This window comes from Zootoca vivipara, chromosome 2 (genome assembly GCF_963506605.1).
Source record: "Zootoca vivipara chromosome 2, rZooViv1.1, whole genome shotgun sequence".
Lineage (NCBI taxonomy): Eukaryota > Metazoa > Chordata > Lepidosauria > Squamata > Lacertidae > Zootoca > Zootoca vivipara.
In genome coordinates, this window is record NC_083277.1 from 59,946,454 (window position 1) to 59,968,722 (window position 22,269).

Consider the following 22,269-nt stretch of genomic DNA (forward strand, 5'->3'; position numbering starts at 1 on the left):
TGGCACATACTCTGCTTCAAATTACATGATGAAGCACAGAAGACACTATCTCCAAAAAAATCTTAAGTGATCCCCCCCTTTCTTAAAAAATATTTTCTGTGCAATGCCTTCTTCTTCATAGAGGACCTAAAAAAGAGTATTTAAGTATTTCCAGACATCACAAAGCCAGCCTAAACCAGCAACTCCCTAGGCAAAATTAGCACTAGGGTAGGAGGACCTTGTGCTGTCTGGAAGCACTTGTTCCATGATGAACATGGGAAAACTACTACCATCCTATGCAGATCAAAAGACTAGCTCCTCCATGTTTAACAAGGAACATGTGATTCAGAACTCAACTTAGAACAGCTCCATCTTCAACCCTGCAGAATTCCAAAAAACAAAGTTGTGACTGAGCAGGATAGTCAGAGTCAAACTACTAGAAGACATAGGATTAGCAGCAGGTAATCATCAAAATGCTACCTGCAAAACAGATAATTCAGGCAGGTCAACCAACACACGTACACACACTGCAAAACAACAACACAAAACTGCCTCCAAGTAAACCGCTAGCAATCAAAACTGTCACTTAGCAATTCTGACCTAAGGAATAGCTCTTCACATGCCACGTGTGGGAACCGCTCAGGCACAACCCTGGCAAGGTTTCTGGTCGCTTCATTTGCACATGAGCTGGTCTTGAGAAGTGGAGAAGTGTCTTTCTTTTCCGGCCTCAGAGCCACCTGAGTCCTGCCCCCCCCCCCTGCCCCACTTGCTTCAAAAAGACTGCTTGGGTGTTGGATGAGAAGTGAAGAGGGTGGGTGTGAAACTCTGAGCAGAGGCGCCTCTCCCCACCCCAGTGGAGCCGCATGGCTGGCCATCTGGGGTAACTGCCTGGGGGGGCAGGCAAGAGGTGTGTGGCACGTTTATTATTAGTAGTACAGGGAGAGGAGGTGGCTGGGAAGAAGCAGCTCTGGCTCATGCTGTGATGGTGCTTCCATGTGGGGCTAGGAATACACAGTCATCTTTTCCTTCCTTCCACCCACCCCTTTTGCTTGGTGTCGCCTCACTCACATTCATTGATCCTGCCTGTGGAGAGAGGCGAGCGCTCCTTGGAGTGGGATCTTTAAAGGAAACTTAAGTCTTAGGTTTGCAAACTGGACACTCAAGGTGGGCGTCTCTGCCACAGTGTTAGAAACTGAGATATGAAAGCTAGAAGCTAAATGACACCTTAAACCTAGGTTATGGGCGCAACAACGGAATGTCCAGGTGCACTTCTTTAATAACAAGAAGACAAAGCTGAAAAAGAACGAACTGCAGCTAAAATATTACCGGTATGTTCATTTTTCACATGGTCTAGTCCTCATGGACTGCAAAAAACAAAGCCATGCATCCCCTGCCCACCCACACCCCAATATTCTTAAGAGGGTCTCTTCTCCATGCTTCAAAGAGCGGCTGGAAGTGGGGAAGCAGAAAAAGGTCCTCCTTTCCTTCCACTCTGCAGACAAGCCCTGGATTCTCCCTATACCCTCTTTCCTTCATATAAATATTTTTGGCACCACAACTAATACATATTAAAGGCCTATACAACTGATGGCAAAGTCTGGGGACTGTGTTCCACAGCTGGGATGCTGTTACTGGGAAGGCCTTCTGGTGGGTCATAGAACCCCCAATTTCACTCAGGGTTGGAACTACCAGGAGGACCGCCCCAGTAAACCTCAAGCCATAGGCAAACTCATATGGGGAGCCTAGAACAGCAAAGGTGCTCCTGATTCTTGTGTCGAATCATGGAAGGTTATATAGAGAATGTTCAGGGGAGGCTTTCTCTTATCCTCTCAGTTTCAGTGCAACTGCACCCACCCAGGCCATTCCCTGGCCTGGTGTCTAGGTTTGAAACTCACAAGGTGCAACAATGGAATTGCCCTCAAAGAGGTGGAGCTGTATCTTGCTCTTGCATTTCAGAGTTGTACTTTCAATGTACAACTCAGGACTTGCTTGTCCTCGGTGTAAAGGAATTTTAATAATCGGATACTGTACATAGTCTTACATAAAGTTACACAAGATTAGCCGTCTTCAGGGCAGGCTCAATGAATCAATAGCTATGACTAAGTTATATCCACTTATTTCAATGGATCTACTCTGGGAGGAATTCAGTGTAGCACTAATGTGATTTGGCTTGCCAGATGGACTGGTCCCCTCTCTTCTCCATGAGCTGTTCTAGGGGGTTCTTGAAAACCCCCTCCCCCGTAAGCCAATTGCAGGGGACCTGCAGGGGAGGGAGAGGGAGAAGCCCTGTTGCACATGCGGAAGTCCTTGTGCAGGCCTTCTGGTGATGGGACTCATTTGTTGAATCCTGTCCTCTAAGTCAGCGTTTCTCAACCGGTGTTCCGCGGCACACTACTGTGCCGCGAGACGCTGGCTGGTGTGCCGCGACGAGAAGGGCGATTTGCATTGTCACGTCGCTGACCCGCTGGAAAGAAAGCCGGCCGGGTCACGACGCGAGGCGAGCGCCCGCGTCGTGAATCAGCCGGCTTCCTTTCCGTCGGGTAAGTGGTGGATATTGGCGGCCGCCAGGCACGTGACAATGCAAATCGCCCTTCTCATCACCGCATGTCGCGGCAAAATTTAGAGTCGGCATCCAGCCGGAGGCCAGAGAGGGCACCGCCACCGCCTGGGGAGGAGGAGGCAGGTGGGGAAGGCTGCGCAGGGCTTCCCTTCGCCGGGCCAGAGCGGCGGCGGCTGCCTGGGGCGGCTGGGAGGGAGGCAGCGGTAGCTGCGTGCCCATGTCTGCCCGCCTGGGGTCTGTGCGTGCCGTCTAACGTGTCCCCGCTCGCTCCGCAGGCTCTGTGCCTGCTGGGTCCGCCTGGCTACCGCGCAGCAGTTCTTCAGTGGCATGCTTTACGTCTCCCCTCCAAACTAAACTAAATATAGGGCGGCACAGAGTTGGTGTGCCGCGGGATTTTTTTTCATAGAACAAGTGTGCCGTGGCCCAAAAAAGGTTGAGAAACACTGCTCTAAGTAATAGTTAATTGGATGTAACCAAAACATTCCAATTAAATTATCAAAATGTGTGCGTTCTGATTAAAGTAAATACTACAGATTTCAAATTGACACATATATTGCAGAAATAATTAATATTGAAAAATGAGTTGGGTCAGCTGTCCCGTCGGTTATATATATATCATTAGCCCAAGGAGCTTAGAGATCCAATTTTTGATTTTACAGAATATATTGCTATGGTGGTAGAGTTGCTGCTGTGACCATATGTCAGACTATGGACAACTCATGGGTTCTGACCCACCTGTGGCAGACCATTGGTCTAATGGCAACTAGCAGGAATACTGCAAAGAAGCTAAATTGTAATTGAGGCACACATTTACTGAACTACCATCGGCCTAAAGTTTTCAAAACGTCCACATTTTTAATACCACTTCTCATCTCATTCTCTCAGTTCTATGAATTAATGTACGGTATGACATTCGTTCCCACCATACGTCGCTATGCTATCACTTTATAATTATTTCACTGGGATACTGCTTTACTAAACACTTTAGACCAAGAAGAACTATTAGGGGATCCTAGTGGTGTGGTAGAAATACCTGTTGCTTTGATGGATGACTATATACCGTATATTCCGGCGTACAGGACGACTGGGCGTATAAGACTACCCCCAACTTTTCCAGTTAAAATATAAAGTTTGGGATATACTCGCCATATAAGAAATATGACCCGGCGTATAAGACGACCCCCAACTTTTGAGAAGATTTTCCTGGGTTAAAAAGTAGTCTTATACGCAGGAATATACAGTATTTATGCTAAGCTAGGAAGCTATGCAATTAAAGCACTTCCTATAAGCACACATTACTTCCTATGAAATAAAATTTTGCTCAGTAACAATAAGCTAAGCTAATGAAACATCCAGCAAATTATTTGAAAATGTCCCCTTTTGTTGTTGTCTACAAAGCATGACATTAGTTATTTATTTAAGGGATATATACTACACTTTCTGAGAGTGTCCACATAGTACCTTCTCATACAGTATTTTAAAATGCAAACACATTCAAAAAAAAAACCTTTTAAAAATCAGCAGCATAAATAATGTTAAAATCACCAGCATAAAACTTTAACTCAGCCTTAACCTAGTTAACTCATTCATGTCCCCCTCTATCAAAAACCTTGTTATATAAAATGTGTGAGATGAGGGTCTGCCTAATCACTACAGAAGTGCATTCCATAATCTCAGGCTGCAAGTGATCCTTTAAATATGGTTTGGTTGGCTCCAAAGCATTCCGGGCTTTGAAGGTACTTTAACGTGGGTCCAAAAATGCACTGGCAACCCAATCAAGGTAGCATGTGCTGACCACCTGCCCCCTGCCGATAACCAGATGGGTGTGTTCTACATCAGCTGAAGTTTCTGAAACAGATTCAAAAGCAGCCCTATGTGAAACACATTACAGTAGCCCCTGCACTGCTAATTCTTCATCTGTGGGTTCGAAGATCTGTTTCATGAAGTCCACACACAGGACACCCCTTACTACACAAAACAGCTCTGTTGGACGCAGGGCTGGCTCGTTGTAGACCCCCGGTGGCGCAGGGCACCATGCCCACCTGCCCACCGCGCTGGGAAACGGGGCGGGAGGGCGCCGGAGAGATCGCGCTGTGCCTGCCCGCCTGCCCGCCGCGCAGCAGCGCCGCGCCCACCCACCCACCGCGCCGGGAAATGGGGCGGAAGGGCGCCGGAGAGATCCGGCGCACCATGGCGACAGGGGCGCTTAAGACGGCGCTGGTTGGACGACACTGAGGTGGACGATATATCACAATGGTGATGGAGAAATATGATTTGTTCACTATTATCACCATCACAGGCCAAGACATCAAGTGAGTTCTTACCTGTATTAGGTCATTTTGGCTACAATTCTTCTGACACCCTGTGCTTTAGCTGTGGAGCCTATCACTTAATTACTCTAAGCTCCAGCGAGTATATAGAAGCTGATGGGACTCTGCAAATGGCCTCTGGTTCAATTAGCCAGCAAGGATGGAGCATCAAAACCATCCCAGACCCCTGGGAAGCTTACAGGTCAAACCTGATCAAGTAATGACATTATCACCTATTCCAGACAGAAGGCAAGATCCAATGTGAGTTCGGCAACATACACTGGCTGAGATATAATCTAAGACAGGTCCATGATTGTCATGGAGGCCATGAATTCCTGAACAACACCAGACAAAGTCACCTTGGCTTATATGTTGAAATCACCCAGAACCATCCGCCTCATGATCCTCTGCCCTGTACCGCACATGCAGTGACGTTTTCCATGTGTTGGCTCCTTTCCCAGGCATGTAAGGCGGTAGAGAAGGAGAAAAATAGCCAATTCATTGATACACCCCTAAAGGGACTGCCCCCTTTTTCTCATAGTTGAAATATACACATCTAATACAAGTTGAAATGGAAGACCCAATGTCTGCATTTGGATGGGACACTAAACTATGATTTAGCATTAAGTGCACAAGCCTTGAGCTTGCACACTCCTCCAGCTCCCTCTCTTCTGGGGTGGCCACAACGAATACAGAAGTTTCCATTTCCATCTAACCAGAGTTACTTATTATGTCAGAACAGCTCCATGTGCATATCCAGGTTCTTCTCCATGGGTACTGTGGTGTATCTAATTTCCCATTCTGACTGCAGTTTCCAACATAACACTGGAAGCCACTGAAAAAGATCTTCCAACTTTCCAGGAATAGTATTTAACTCTTGTTTGAATTTTAAACAACTGTAAGCTGCCTTTGGGGAGTGGAAAAGTGAGGTACACATAATAAATAAAATAAACTAAAAAGCTAAAATGAGGTTCGGGAATGAGAAGGATGATCTAGAATATATGCAGAAATGCACACAATGACATCACAGGGAGACTTCTAAAACACTCCTTTAGAGGAGTGTGGTTAGTTAGTTCATTGGTTGGTAGGTTGGTAGGGGTTGCTTCCTAGATGACTTCTGTGAAGAGGTGCATCTCTCACTCTGAGAACTGCTGTGTTGAGCAAAGCTTGATTTTAAAATAGTTGGAGCCAGCTGATTAGTTCCATTTCAGCAACCAAAAATCCTCTACACATCCTGAGGTGCAGTTCACTGTCTAATAAAACAAATAACACCTGATCACAGCTTGCCTTCCTTTCCATTTCCTGCAGTCAACAGGTCAGTTCAACCTCATTACCGGTGCTTAAGATTATTATGATGTGAAACCCCCCAGCCCCAGCTACCACAATGACGGCAACAGATGGCTCAGGGGCCCTCTCTGAATCGCCAACAATATCCTTTTCAGCTGCAACTTCAAATTCTGGTTTGTTCGTTTATTTATTTATTTACATTTAACTCCCACTAGGCACATATGGGGGGGAAGTCCAGAGAAGCTCCATCAGAACTCACCCACTTCTATTTGCCCTTCTCATGTCCCCCCCCTCCCACTCAGAGATCTCAGCTGTGACTTGTGCAGCAATTCTCTGCAAAACCAATTCATCTCCTGTCATCTGGGACCTTCTTGGCCCTATAAACTAGCTAACTCATTTCCAACCCACTCACACCTTGTGGGTTCAAAAGTTTGACTCAGACAAATGCTTCTGTATAACATTGTTTAAATGTATTCTCAAGGATGGAATGCAGATATGAGTGAACAGGACAGGAAAAAAAAATCAAGCTTGATTTATTATTGCCCATACCAAAATATATTTTGAGTGTTTTGCAGTACCTCTAATTCTACAAAGTTAAAGACCATATATTCCATTGGCTCCAACTGCTTTTTTCAGTGTGATTTGCAGCATAGTTTTTTTCAACTATGTTTATTTGCGCCTTCACCTTTACCACTTAATCATCTTTTTTATTTTATTTTTCCAGTTTTTACAATGTGCATGCTTGCTGTGAATCCACATCATTTCCCTCTGAGCATTTTCCATTCGCCTCCCACACCCTGATCTATCTCTGCCTATGCACCACACCTTCAATTTCCCAAGCAAAAGGACCAAAATAAAAACCAAAAACAACAACAACAACCACACAACAACCTAATGACTAAATTACTGGCCAACTGTGCAAGGGAATGACAAGCTACGATTTGATCCTGGAAGCCACTGCTTAATTAAACCCTATGTGCTCATTAAGAAAGACGGAATAAGCATTTCATTTTTGCAGAGAATCCTGGGAACCACCACAATTTCCCCCCCTACCCCCCCCATAGGAAACAAACCAATCACATGGAACTTGCTTGGTGCTCTATAATAAACAAGGAGGCCTAGAAATATCCCAGGTAGCTCTAGGCATTCTGGGAGATCTCTTGGAAAACCTTCCTTCGGAGCCCAAGCCGGGCCCAATTTTTTTCGGCAGAAGGACAGCACCTGACCACCTAAGACACACACACAGACACACCCCGCCAGGCCTGCATCGTTGCTTTGAAATGCATCCTAGCAAGCGGCAAATAGTGCAAAAATAAAAATATAAGGGCGGAGGAGGAGAGCCCGCGGTCTTGCCAGAAGCCTGTTGCAAACCCGTTTGAATCATGGCAGAGCTTTGCAGTCTCATGGTTCAAGGCCCTTCAAGCAAAGCTGTCATATTCGGCTCTCGGGAGGTAACGGGCACCCAGGCTTGGCGGGGGGAGAGATTCCTCCTGCCCAAACACTGCCCAGATTTCCCCCCACATCAAACCACCACCATCACCTCCTTCCGCCACGGTCGGCGGCCGAAGCGAGGAGGCGATGAATGAATTGCGCGCAGGGGCGGGCGGCGGATGTTGACGATGGTCCTCCCGTTTCTGTCGCCAGGAGGAAAACGACCCCGCACCTGTGCCCTTATATATATACATACATATAAATGCAACCCCCACCCACCCGCCACCCCGCCTCTCGTCCTCCGGGCCGCAGACCCTTTGCCGAAGCCGAGAAAGCCGCGCGCCAAGAGGTATCTTCCCTTCCCACCCCGCCGCCGCTGCCTTAGTCGTGGCCGCTCCGCCTCGTGCTCGACAGCGGCTCCCCCAGCAGTGCGCGTCGGGATGCCATCGTCGCGCCCCCGGAATCCGCGGGTGCGGGAGGTGCGGGATCCTCCGGTTTTTTTGTTGTTGTTGTTTTACCTGGCCTTGGAAGCGAGGATGCTGCCGGCCTCTGCGGCTGGGCTCTGCGCGGGATGCAGCAGCGAGCAGCAGCGGGCAACGGAGGAGGCAGGGATGCTGCTGAGGGCGCCGCTGCTGCCACCACTCGGCAGTCTCCACCTTCGCCGCCACAGCCTCGGCCTCCTCCTCCTGCCTGGATCTATTCGTGTCACACACACGCACACGCATACACTCCTCTCTCTCTCTCCCCCTCCCTCCTTTTCACACACACGCACAAAGAGCAGGAAATGGCTCCAGCTTGCGCGCTTCCTGAGCTCTTGTGCTCACCCCCACCCCCGCCCCCTGGCGCGAGAAAAAAAACCTTTCCCCCCCCCCGCAACCTCCTCCGTCCTGCACGCTTCTCCCCCCCCCCCGCCGCCTCCGCAACGTGCACCGACCGTGTCCCCCTGTCAGGCAGTAAATGCACCTGTTAACGACAGGGACTGGCTCCATAGAAGGAGTTTCGCGTGTTGTGAAACTCCGTTCTCTCCCCCCCCCTGCCCCCTGCAAAGCCCGTCCTCCTTCAAACTGCTGGAGGAAGGGGCTTTGCTGCTGGAGCAAATTCTGTAGGAATATTACTCAGGGAAGGAGGGGAGAAGAACAGAAATCGGCAGTATGAGCAGCAACTGCGTGTCTGCTTGCTGTGAGAAAGAGAGAGCCTGCCTGTTGGCCTTGGCCGTTCTCTCTCATCTTAAGGGCTGAACAGAGGAGCAAGAGGCTCCAAAAAGAGTGGGGAGAGGCAAGCGGTTGAAGCCTCGCCTGTGCAGCATTCAGTCAGTTGTCAGATGTCTGCTTCTGATTTCCACCCTTTCTTTCCCTAAAAAAAAGGGGGGGGGATAAATCACACACCCATAAGTGTGTGAAAATGAAAAGGCAGCCCAATAAAAACAAGTGAAAATGAATCATTCAAGTGAAAATGAAAAGGCAGTCAAATAAAAACGTTCCAGAAATCTTCACAAGACCAGGTACAGAAGCTAATGGCAAGAAAGAAGGTAGGGTAGGAGAGGGGAAATTGAGGCATGAAAGGGCAAAAGGGAGAAATTAAACCTCAAGAGGAATTTCACAGGGCTTAAGAAGAGTATAATTTTATGGAATTCAAATTGTAATACAATAAAATGCAATATATAAGAAACAAAAGAAGCAATTTGGGAACAATTTAGGAAAAAAACTGTTTTCAACCCTGATCGGATCTGACTGTAAATCACAACCAAGTTCAATTGGGCTTTTTTGTTTTGTTTTAGATCCAACATGTTTTGTTTAGGTTTTAGTGGCTTTGTTTAATGTACTTTTAATGTATTGAGATTAATGGATATAATTTAGTCATAGCTATTAATTCATTGAGCCTACTCTGAACATGGCTAATCTTGGATTTTTCTGATGTTTTATTATTATTTTGTTTGGGAATGATTAACAAAATGTTTGAGACAAGGTGCTCATATATTTATGAATCCAAAACGATTTCAAAAAATGTGTAACAGCAAGACTTTTATGCAAAACTATGTAGAGTATCAGATTATTACAATTCCTTTACACCGAGGACAAGCAAGTCCTGAGTTGTACATTGAGGGTACAACTCTGAAATGCAAGAGCAAGATATAGTTCCACCTCTTTGAGGGCAATGCCATTGTTGCACCCATAAGCTAGGTTTAAGGTGCCATTTAGCTTCTAACTTTCATATCTGTTTTTAACACTGTCAAAGATAACTCTGCAACAAAGTCTCTCTTCCATAGAATACAGCCTGGGCCTTGATTTAGTTGCAATGGTCTTATGCAACATGTGGTCCTAAATGTGTATGAACAGCCCTGCACCAGAAATACATTCAGTCAGTTACATAGAGCCTGGATGAGATGTGTCTGGACTATGGACATTAACACAAGGAACACATGTAGGCTGCGTATACAATGGCATTCTTGCCTGATCGGGACATTTGTTTTAAAGCTCTTGTTTTGGGGCGAACCACCAATATCCAATAGAACTCTCCTTTATATATAAGATTTGTTAAATGTGAACCTGTGCATTGAAACTTTTTGTAATGATAGTATTTACATGGAAGACAACAGGACATATTACTCTCCAACAGTTTGTAATAGTTTTCTCATCTCATCTACATATTCCATATTTCCGTTATTATTTATTTCCCGGCATTTTTCTAAAAGAATCTCTAGTTTTACAATCTGAAAATGGTCAAAGAGGCTCACAAAATTTATGCAATGAAAACACAATACAAAAACATAATCACAGCAATAACAATGTACAAAAACTCTTAAATAGCTATACTATTCTAATACAATACAATCAGTTCAAAGTCATCCTCAAATGAAGAGCAGTCCAGCAGGGTATTTTATCATTGTACAGTGTAATTGACCATTGGAAATGGGTAAGCACAAACAGGGCCAGTTCAAGAAATTTTGGCAACTAAGGTGGAAGTTCAATATAACGTACATATTGCATCATATATGTATATTTCTCTCATGTAAAATAAAGTAACAATTTGCTGCCATTAATAGCATTCAACACTTGCCACCTGACGTGCTCACTTTTTTTACCCATGTTTCTCGTAACAACATGAAAAATAGTTGATAGTGAAAGAATATATTATACAATATTTGTATATTAGCTAACCCTGCTGAGGATCTGGAAGTATATATCCCCCACCCTTTCTTTCAACACATTATGTAAAAAGTAAAAAATTAACAAGTAGCAGAATCCTATATTTTATACTCCAGTCCAGAGCTTCAAAGCAAGCAGTCCATTCTTAACTTTCCCAATGTACAAGATGCAGTAACAAGTCCCACTTGTCCCTGCTGTGTCCTATGTTAATCCATGCAATTTATTTTGTAAGAAGATTGTGTTTTGAATTTTCTATCAAAACATTTGTTTATGAATAGCTTAATATTCTCGTTCAGCTTCAAGCAGGCTTGGAGGACAAGAGTCATACTTCAGTTCGCCTTGAAATGACTCATTTTTCAATTTAAAAAAAAGTGTCAACTCCATAAAGCAATGACAGTTCATCATCCTCAATATCAATATCACCATGTGAAACAAAAGATAGACTCCAGGATCCTCACTGAATCCTCACTGAACAGATAATTAGACACAACCCTGAAAGCATCTTGCACTATCCGTTTTCTCAGTTTGTGTAGGGCTTTTAAATAGCCAGGATTCCTGTCGCTGTTTCTGTCCCAGGTCAGCTACTTCAAGATGAATACATCTGAACAATGCATGCTAAACGTGGTCATGCTTTTCATATCTTTTTTCTTTTTTAATGAAGAAGCAGCTTCCTTTCATCTTTAGTTAAAGATCAGATTCAGATATTTCATTGAGCTGGTAGAGCAGGGTAGAGAAGGGTGGTCTGTCCTCTTGCTTCTGTAGGGACAACATAGAAGACAACATTGAAGACCATATTGTGAAGGCCAGAGCAACTAGAAAAGCAATTAATTAATTTCACAGGATTTCTATACTGCCCGATTGTAATAAAAACTCAAAGTGGTTTACAAAAAGAATAAAATTACCATGGGAAATACAGTTAAAAACAACTATTTAAAACATTCAAACAAAAAATTAAAATCAACGATAAGCTAAAAAAACATGCCAGCATTCTTACTGAAAACCTAAGAAGGAATAATAACAATAACTAGATTACCAATGCCAGGACGTTTGCATTTTCATCAGCAATATACCTCCCCCCCCCAGTGTATAAGATGCCCGCTATTTTGGGGGACTCAAAATTAAGAAAATGCACTCCCAATTTTTAAACATTATTTTAATGTAAAAAAGGCTAGTCTTATAAACGGAAAAGTACGGTAATTATCATAAGGTGTAACATACTTGTCAGATTAAAATTAATGATAGGTGATAATGTAGGGCCACAATCAGAAGAAATCTTTTCCACATATTTACCAGTTTATGGGGCCCTCTGCCATATTCTGCACCTAGCCTTTTGCTTCCAGGTAAGAGGAAGCTTTGTCTGGTACCAGAAGAAAAAGGGCTCACTGCATAGAAACGGGTCTGGGCTGGCTTGTCACATATGAGCTGCCGTCTATTGTTTTCACCATCATGTAATGCTTACTAAACACTGCACTTGCTATACTTTTTATATATGCTGAAAGCTGCCCAGAGTGACTGGGGCAACCCAATCAGATGGGTGGGATACAAATAAATTATTATTAACATCTGCAGCAGGATAACCCCACCCTAACATGATAGATTTCCATAATTTTTGACCAATTAACATTCTAAGCCTGCATATTATTTTTCTTAGAACGTTTAAATGTGTTTGCAGGACTATTTCTGCTCTCCTTAAGTAAAGATCAGTGCTGTTTCGGATCCCCCTTTATGGGTGGCATTCTGATCCCTCTTCTCATATATGAAGTAATCTGCACCTGTTCTAGCACTGACCTCACTCCAGCAATGTCTCATGAGCATGTAAATGGTATTGGAAGCCAGTCTGGGCTTATACAAACGTAAACCAGCACTGATTTCTTCCACCACTTCAGCGTTGGTCCGGTTCTCGTAAGGCATTTTGCCTTCACTGAATATCTCCCACATCAATACTCCTGAAAGAAAATAGGCAACATATAATTTTGGAAGAGAGCACATCCACATTAATGTCATGGCCTGCCTTTCTCCCACAGACATCTGTGGGAGGCTACCTGGTTTACTGAGGAGCTCTGGGCGATCGTCGTCTAGGGCACATGTAGCACAAGGCTTGGCATGAATCTGACTGAAAAGAGGTACAAGTGCACAGCCATTCCTACCACATGGCAGTGGTGGCAGAGAATCCTAGCGTTAGAAGGGGCCCTGTGGATGATCTAGTCCAGCCCCATGCAATTTCAGCATTGGACTGGAACTAGGGTTCAAAACCCCACTGGCTCATGAAGCTCACTGGGTGACCATGGACCAGTGACTGCCTTTTGGCCTAACTTAGCTCACATGGTTATTGTGGGGATTAAATGAGGAAGGGGAGAATCATATACGCCACCTTGAGCTTCTTGGAAGACAAGGTAGGATATACTGTAAATGCAACAACTAAAATAAAATAAACCCTGAGATCACTGGATGAAACAATGTTTTTTTTAACTGTAACAGTTTTTAGAATGTTTAAAAATGAATTTTTTAAAGGTGTTTTTAACAGTTTTGGAATATATATATTTTTAAAGACTGGCTGTCTTTGCTGCCCTGGGCTCCTTCGGAAGGAAGCGTGAAAAGAATTTCAGATAAATAAATACATAAATGAGGCAGCTTCCTATGTTGAGACTAAATGAGGCTTACAACAGAAATAGTCTCACTAGTTTCCAGATTGTCAGTATGTTATGTGTTTGCCTCTGCCTATACGTGGGAGCTAGGATTGATTTGTTGCCTTTCTATGTCATATTTTCTTCAAGGAATTTGAGGTGGCTTGCATGATTCTCTCCCTTCTTGTTTAATCCCCACAACAACAACCCTGATAGGAATACTAGACTGAGAGGCAGTGACTGGCCAATGTCACCTAGTGAGCTTCATGGCTGAATGGGGATTTGAACCCTGACCTCACAGATCCAATTGGAGAACAGCCTTTACCAAAGGTGTAATGGGCTTTGAAGATGCTCAAACTCAGGACAAAAGGGAGAAACATGCTAAGAGGAAGGCACACTTGGCAAACCCTCACCATGATCAACTCCTGCCAGGAAACCTATGTCCCCACTGTGGAAGGACACGTGGCTCCAGAATTGGCGTCCACAATCACTTACGGACTCACTCTTAAGACTGTGTTTATGGAAGACAATCTTACTCAGCTACAAGCGATCACCAAAGAAGAAGAAGAAGTCTGGTATTCTAACTACTACACCACACTGGCTCCCCAGACTTGACCACTGATTCTCCACAATGATCTCATGTAAATTATGAAAATTTTCTGCGTTGGGGACAATGTTACTTCTTCGCTGGAGTTATGATCTGTCTGCCAACTTGCTTTCAAAAGGGTCAAAATTAATTAATCAAACACAACTGCTGAATCAAAACACGGTTAAATCGAAACTGTGAAACTCACTTTAAACAAGTGTTGCTGTTCTGCATGACTAGAAACAAACCACCCAAAACACTAATTGTGAATTCAAAATAAAGAAGCAAAATGGAAAGGATATATTCTTAATTGCAGTTGATAACTGTATGCAAATAGCACATAGCTACCCTGTCGTCTAGCAGAATTCCATATTCATATCAGCTAAGTAATGCTGGTTCTCAAGAAGCATTTTCATGATACAAACACTTTGAAACATTTATAAATCTAGGGGATGTCCTTCCAGGATCCTTTATTGGTGAATAAGCAAAATTATGAAACTTAGTTGAAGTGCTCACTCATGGGTAAAGGCCAGTTGTCATTCCTCAGGGTGTTTTGATCCAGGTCACAGTAGGATGGTTTAATGACCCAGTGGGGAATGTGAAAAGATTGAGGAGTAGCAAAGCGGTAAGGCTCGCAGAAGCATGATGTCATGACTTGACAGAAGAATCCTCTTATGCAAACCATGCTATGCAAATTAATAATCAGTCACAGACCATGCTGGCGCCTGCAATCCCCCCACCCCCAGTCTATAGGAAATGTTAAGCCAAATATGGTTTAAAACATTTTACATTTAAATAATAATAATGTAAGCCTTTTTTATACACAAAAGGGATATGAGGATGAGGCTGGATCTTCTTATCTAGAAAGGATTAACAATGGAAGGTCTTTTCAAGAAGAAGAACTTGAAGCAATTAAGTGAATGGGAACTTTGAGATTAAAAGCTCTTACCGAATGACCATACATCAGATCTGGTACTATACCGACTATAGGAGAAAACCTCTGGTGCTGACCATTTGATGGGGAATTTGGTGCCCATGGAGCTGGTATATTGATCATCAAGGACATATCTAAAACAGAGCAACGTGTTTAAGGCCACAACCCATTTGAATGATTACACAAACACCATTGTACACAGGGAAAGGCTGTAGCTCCGTGGCAGAATGCATACATTGCAAGTGTGAGATTCCGTTCTCAGGATCTCATACAATATTGTGGGTGAGTATTCTTTTTGCGGGGGGAGGTGGGGAGTTATTGTTATAGTTTGAGCTAATTACTTGTGTTTATATCTTGGATTTTATTCTGTGAACCACCCTGAGATCTTGTGATGGTGGTATATAAACTGAATTAATAATAATAATAAATACTGTGCACTATGCTAACATAACCTCCTCCTTATAATACATGATTACTGGTGTGAGAGGATAATATGTCCTGGTCCAGACTGGAAACTAAACCAAATGGTTCACTGTCTCTGGTTCCATATTATCAGATGCTGCCAACCATTTCAACAGCGCTTTTAACTACAGAACATATCCGGCTAGCAACTGGTGAAATGATGCCTGGAAAACAGCAGGTGGTGACAGTGGTTTAACAGTTGAAGGAATTTCTTTTCCAGAGGGTTGAATGTGGTATGATAGAGGCATCTCATTATTTCCTTTGTTCTTAGTTTTTATAGGTTTTCACAATGGCTTAAACTGTTTGATTGGAAATGACAATGGGGCAAAAGAAATCAAGTGTGTAAATCATGAGAAATGGTGCCACCAGCACTTTTAGTTCACATTAAAAATATTAAAAAGGATTGTCAAAGGAGGGAACAGCTAGAGGAAGTTTCACCAAGAACAGGACAACTATGAGCTCCAAACTAAATATTTATTTTGCCACAACAATGGACATATTTCAAAAGGAGGGGGAAACTTTAGTGGCATTCTACTCATCCAGTATGCATACAAGGTTCAAATTACCGTGACATTCCAAAATCTGACACTTTGACAACTTGGAATTCTCCTACCAAACAATTCCGAGCAGCCTGTGTAGAATGGAGAGAAAGAGAGTATTAATAGGGCTGAACTGAAACTACCCATTATTTCTCAAGAACAATTTTAGCTGTGTTGAAAAGTACATCCAACACCTTTGAGCATTTTTCCACAGAGGTTGTAAAAATGTTTGCATTTTCATTTACATATCCCAGACTTGCTCCTCCTCTTTTAATCAGATTAGTTCGCCTTCACTCAATGACATAATCACATGGTCAAATCTGATTGGCTGGGTTCATGAATATGTTTGATCAATCCATCAAACATTCTCAGCAGACTGTGTTTCCTCACTAATATTTTCATGTAGCAAAATATAATGTGATATCATCCCATTTAGTATGTGGTTTCCAGTTGGCTGGGATCACCTATCTGACTGGCCAGTCTGTGAAAAAACTCGACAAGGACAAGGGCACCAGAGCCTCAGCAGGTAGGGAAACAATAGCATTTGAAGATGGGGGGGGGGTCGCCTAAAAGAGTAAATATTCTGACAATAAAATGATTTTCTAGAAAATAACTATAATGGCCCCACAACCGCTATTTTTGGCTTACACACTGAAATGTATATGAATATATGGAGAATATATGGAGTAATGGAAGAAAACAGTCCTAATTATTTAAATTATGATTAAATTATGGTTAAGTGGTGATAATTTCACTTCCTTCTTAATTTAAGAGCTGCTAATTTCTTTACAAGAGGTACAGATGGACATGACCCAGACATACCAAGTCTCTGTGGATGACAGACGCTTGTTCCAGATAAGACATTCCTTCACACACATCTTGGCACATTCCAAGGAGCTCTTCCTTTGAGAAACTCCCTCGCTGCCTCTTTAGATAATCAGCCAAGCACCCATGCTCCATGAATTCAAAGACTAGGCACATAGGAGCTTGTTGCATGCATACCCCATGGAGCTGGACTAATTTGGGGTGGGAGAGCTTCCTGTTGATATAGGAGGAGAAATCAGTGTAGTCATGTGAAGTCCTTTGATATATGGGCATATTCAACCAGAAATTTAAGAAAAGAGCAAGAAAAGAGCAAGAAAATCAATGTGAAAGAAGAAAACCAGACCCAGGAATAGTATACACACAAATTGTGGGTCCTGGGAAATTTCATGTTATATTTCTCTCAACATTGTAGGTAAGAATCTCTTGAAAAGTAAGATGGATTCTGCACTGCTTGGACATATAAACAAAATGTAATTGACATTTCCCCTATTTTCTGTTCAAGCAACAGCCTTGCTGAATGTAGTTTAGATACTCTTTACATACCCAATGCGTTTAAATACTTCAGAATGTGTATACTAAATGCTCACGCAGTTTCCCCAACAACCTGAGCTTGTTTTGTGTCTTTATGAAAATAAGCACCAGATATTAATACAATAGGGATTTTAATTGAAGGAACTATAAAAAGTGAAAATTATGCATTTCCTTTGAGTGTAGCACCAGTGACTTCAAAGTCAATCTTTCCTTTCCACCTTCATCCTTAGGAGAGATTGTGCAGCATCAAAAGTCCCAGTGGAAACAGCATTTTACCCCCATCTTTATATTGATTCAAATTACTGCTTTTTAAAATCAAAAATATTTTCTCCAACCTTTAAAATAAATGATGCCAAATTTTTCATGTTTGTCGTCGTGTCTAGAAAAATATTATCTTGAAACAAAAGCAAAAATTCATAGAATCCTAAAAAGAATCACTGAGCCAAGCAAAGACTGCTGTAAAATAGCCTGCTGTATGCTGGCTTTAGATTCCTTATACTTCTTGAACAGCCCAGTGTTAAAAAGGACAACAAAAAGATCCATCATCAACCAGAAACTGAAATTATATCCTTAGCTGGGACTGGGAGTAACTCCCATCAAATATAGGACTGCACTAAGTTAGCCTCCAAGCATCATGACTTCATTAATATTTATTCATGCATATGTCTGCATATAGATAAAAAATGGTTAGCTCATATTGTTCCAGTAAAGACCAATTCCACCAAAGTACAGGGGAGAAAGAGCTCATATATCCCACAACTTTTCAGCCTATATTTGAAGCACAACATTTAATTCTGGTTATAGAGATTGTCCAAAACTGGACATTAGTGAAGGTTGCACTAAGAGATAAAAAGTCATGCTGCCATTCAATTCATATACTGAAAAATGGTGTCTCTGTTTTACAAGACATTGGGTTCACCTGACGTCATTCTAAAGGCTTGACACAATGTAATGGACCTTGAATGGTATTGGACCTTGGCAGGATTGCTTACATCATGACTTGGGCCTCCTCAATGAAGTCTTCTTCTGACATGGCTCCTGTGCGAATGGTTTTTATGGCCACTTTCATCCGGCCCAGCCAGTAACCAAGATGAACCACCCCAAACTGGCCAAGGCCAATCTCCTGGTCAAATGTCAGTTCCTGGGGATTAATCATCCATTTTCCTAGGATAATGCAGCAGAAGAACACTTTCAAGCCTGTGTAGTGCTTTTTGAAAGAAAAGGAGTGCAGTAGTACTAGGCCTTTTACAATACCCCCAGCTATGATAATAGATTTTAAGGGTTTGAGAAGTTTCATTCAAATTCTAACAATTTAATCCTGATAACAATGGAACGTGGTTCGTTTCTTCTAGTAATTCATCAGTTTTCTATTAGACTGCATCATCATACACATTTTGTTTTAAACGCCTCCCCCCATGTGCCCCCATGCACCCCCCCAATCTGCCGGGGGGGGGGGGTTGTATTCGGGAAAACCCAAAACAGAATACAGATGGAGGAAAGGGTAAATTGTTCTATTGGACAAGCAGAAATGTTTTCACTGATGGAACAATCTCCTTAGCATTCCATTGAATTTCACCCTTAGCATTTAAGATATTGTAAGGCTCTGTTGTTTTCACTAAAAATACATTTCTCCTTGATCCAGTCGTTGATGTGAGCCTGTTCTCAGTAAAAATGGATGCAACGTTAACTTCTATAGCGTCATAGCACATGTCATTTATACAATTGGAACTATTATGCCAAATGAATATAACTAAAGAATAAAAACACAATCAAGTCAACCCAGTCTCCTTACCATAGCTTAGGCCAGCAGTAACAGGAGCCTTTTCTCTCCAGGAGCAAACAGCATACCTCAAACGAGTAACAAGACCTGCATGATGGGAAATATATATACATGAATTGGAGGGAAAGGTGAAACTGACTGCTGATTGTTGGAAGGGGTGGAAAAGAGATGGGCCATGGAGCCAAGAGTTAATGGAGACTAAGGAGAGGGACGACAGCCACATTTCACATAATTTGTTTGAATATGTCTATGACTATGATTCATACAGAAGTTACATCCCAAGGACGTTCTATGAAGCTCTGTCAGTATAAAGTTTGGGAACAGTGTGACAAATATAAGAGACAAGGTATAGCTTACGATCATTCAGATAATCAGAAACACAGGTAATTTACACAGGGCTGGATAAGTTAGTTGAACTTATTTCCCATTGAAGTTTGTGTGAATTAAGTTATGGGAACTAAGTTCAATTAACAAAGCAATCCGAACTCCCCACGGCTGACACCAAGACTCTGCAGAGTCATGACTGCATCTGCAAACCAACCACTCATGTTTAACAACAGCTGCACTGAAATTTGATTTCCAGAGCAACTTAAAGATATATATCAAAAAATCCTAACATCTTCGGATTATTTCAAAGCTGTTTCTCATGTTCTTGCCTGGACATACCTCCTGCATTGTGCTGGTGATAGGTGATCAGTTCCGGGATACAATCAAAAACATGCTTCTCTGCCAGGTAGTACCTCCTGGGGATGTCGCTTGTCTCCTTGATGTGATAATGTTTTATAACGGGGTTGCTCTCATTGCTTAAATAGACAAAACAAACAAATAAGGTTCCTTTCAAAAAAAGTATAGAAGCAGCTAAAAAACAAACAAACTAGAATTACCAACCATCAATGAAACTTTGGGCACATACTGTAGATATGAAGTGGAAAACACAGACACAGACACACACAAACAAAAAACAAAAAAACCCACTTATTTGACTCTAGGAGCCTCTACTTTTTAAAAAGGTAGTGAAAAGAAACCCTTCCATTGTTTCTCTTTAAACAATAGTTAGAAAGAGCACCTTTTAGAAGGTCACACTTTGGAAAGTCTGGGAACAGATATGTTTGACTGCTTTTTAAATGATTCAATATTATTATTGCCATATGGACAGGGTATAAATAATAAAATTATAATCGTTATTGTTATATTAATTAAATTTATATACTGCCATTCATCTGAAGATCTCAGGGCAGTTCACAAGAAAATCCCATGATAAAAGCACAAAATAAATAATTATAACAAAAACAAAACAAAACAATACCCACCCACCCCAAAAAACCCTCATTTAAAATGCCATGGGATATTAATAAACCAAAGCCCTGGTTGAAGAAGAATGTTTTCACCTGGCACCTAAAGATATATAATGAAGGTGCCAGGCAAACCATCCTGGAGAGAGCATTCCACAAACAGGGAGCCACTGCAGAAAAGGCCATTCTCTGGACCTGTTAATTTAGCATGATCAAATTTAAATTTACTGATTTGTAAATATATATATATATTTAGCCAATCTGTCATGTAAAATAAATGCAGGAATTTACAACCGATACAACACTGTGCATCAGGATTTCTGCCGTGACATTTTCAGGGAATGATGTTCCCATTTTTATTACAGTTCAAACAGATGTTTTGGGAGGAAGAGCAGAAAATAGAAAGCTGCCATGCTTGTCAAACCATTTAAATAGCCTCTCAATTTTTAAAATCAATATTTTTACTTCCTTTTACAAAGCACAGGAAACAAAAACCCAAATAACAGAATCACGGCAAACATCCACTGGGATCTGACTTGCCTCAAAGCCTTTGTGAAAACTGAGACTGTATATGTCCCAGGTTGCCTTGAATCTCTCACCATGAAGGCTCCTTCCTTACCCTGAGAAGGAGGAGATGGAGAAAGTCAGAAAATCAGAGCCGATGAACAGAGGCTTCAGAATCCCTAAACTATGTGGCTGAAGCCATATCACCATCCCCCCCAATTCACATCTCCGCCTGACCTAGAAGAAAGTTTAATGGTGCTGGTGCTAAGGCAGGAACTTGGGTTTTTTTAAAAAAATAACAAACACAGGTGGTACAAATATGAGAAAAGAAAAGCCAATCCTCAAAGATGCTTTGTTAGCATAATGTCTTATATTTCACACTGCTTTCTAGAGGAAGGCTGTAGCTCAGTGGTATAACATAAGGTCCAGGTTCAACCAGGTAAAGATGGGAGAGACACCTGTCTGGAACTGGTGGTGGAGGGATTACTACTTACAACCCAGCAAATTCAGGCAATTCAGGTGACAGAGGACTGGATAGTGACTTTAAAAATCATTATTTTAAATTAATTAAAATAATATCTGCATCACTACCAATAAGGGGGGGGGAGAATATTGCAGCATTGTGACAACCTAGCCCCCCCATAAAATTACCATATTTTTCCGTATATAAGACTAGGTTTTCCCCCCTAAAAATAATGTCAAAAATTTGGGGGTATCTTGTACTCTGGGCCATCTCCCCCCACTTTCTTAAATCTGAGTCCCCCCAAATAGGGGGCATCTTATACTTGGGGATGTCTCATAGATGGAAAAATATGGTACATTACTAAAACATGTACAAAATACATTGCAAATCACTAGATCAAATCCTATATAATAAAGTGCAAGTGTCTCTGCGTCCAGTATTCCCTGTGTCCCTGGGTTTGTGCTACTGCACATGTGCCCCATGGACACAGGGATTCGACGCAGAGACTTGGAACGCACACACGCGCACTCTCCCCAGCCCCCACCTACCGTTTCCCTGTGGCTGCCAACCGCCGCTCCCAGCTGGACTGAGCGTTGGCAGCGGCGGGGGGGGGGAAGAGGGCGCGCGTGTGTGCGAACAGCAAGGACAGGTCCTGGGGTTTGGAGAAGCGCTGCGCAAGCGCTTCTCCAAACCCCGAGATGTCTCCTTCCTGTCGGCAGCTGGGGGAGAGGAAGGAAGGAGGAGAAAGGGCTGCTTTCTCCTCCTTCGTTCCTGTCCCCCTGCTGCCGACAGGAAGGACATGTCCCGGGAGCACCGGATCAAGGAGCCGGTCTGCAGAGTCAGCGCCCAGCAACGCCGTGCTGGATTGAGGAGGCGCTGCTCCGTGCGGCCCTGCTGGGCGCTGACTCTGCAGACCGGTGCTCCGTGCAGCGCTGCTGGCTGCCGACCCGGCAGGCCGCTTCCTTGACCCGGCAGCCTGCCGGGTCGGCGCTGATCAGTGCTGCGCGGAGCACTGGA

General features: G+C 42.9%; 2 protein-coding genes across 3 annotated transcripts in view; both read right to left on the reverse strand.

Annotated features, from left to right (window-relative positions):
• CYFIP2 (cytoplasmic FMR1 interacting protein 2) overlaps positions 1–8,254 on the reverse strand; it is a 70,011-nt gene extending 61,757 nt beyond the window's left edge. For both annotated transcript variants that reach the window (XM_035105751.2, XM_035105753.2), the window contains exon 1: positions 8,085–8,254. The gene's annotated coding sequence lies outside the window, so the exon portion shown is untranslated. The remainder of the gene's footprint in view (positions 1–8,084) is intronic.
• Positions 8,255–9,582: 1,328 nt separating this feature from the next.
• Positions 9,583–22,269, reverse strand: part of ITK (IL2 inducible T cell kinase) — a 36,043-nt gene continuing 23,356 nt past the window's right edge. Inside the window, exons 9-17 of the mRNA XM_060271622.1 lie at positions 20,811–20,905; positions 19,660–19,796; positions 19,006–19,080; positions 18,206–18,377; positions 16,680–16,896; positions 15,885–15,949; positions 14,872–14,990; positions 12,501–12,658; positions 9,583–11,468 (exon numbers count right to left, since the gene is read on the reverse strand). Coding sequence (XP_060127605.1) covers positions 11,397–11,468; positions 12,501–12,658; positions 14,872–14,990; positions 15,885–15,949; positions 16,680–16,896; positions 18,206–18,377; positions 19,006–19,080; positions 19,660–19,796; positions 20,811–20,905 — 1,110 coding nt within the window. The 3' untranslated portion in view covers positions 9,583–11,396. The remainder of the gene's footprint in view (positions 11,469–12,500; positions 12,659–14,871; positions 14,991–15,884; positions 15,950–16,679; positions 16,897–18,205; positions 18,378–19,005; positions 19,081–19,659; positions 19,797–20,810; positions 20,906–22,269) is intronic.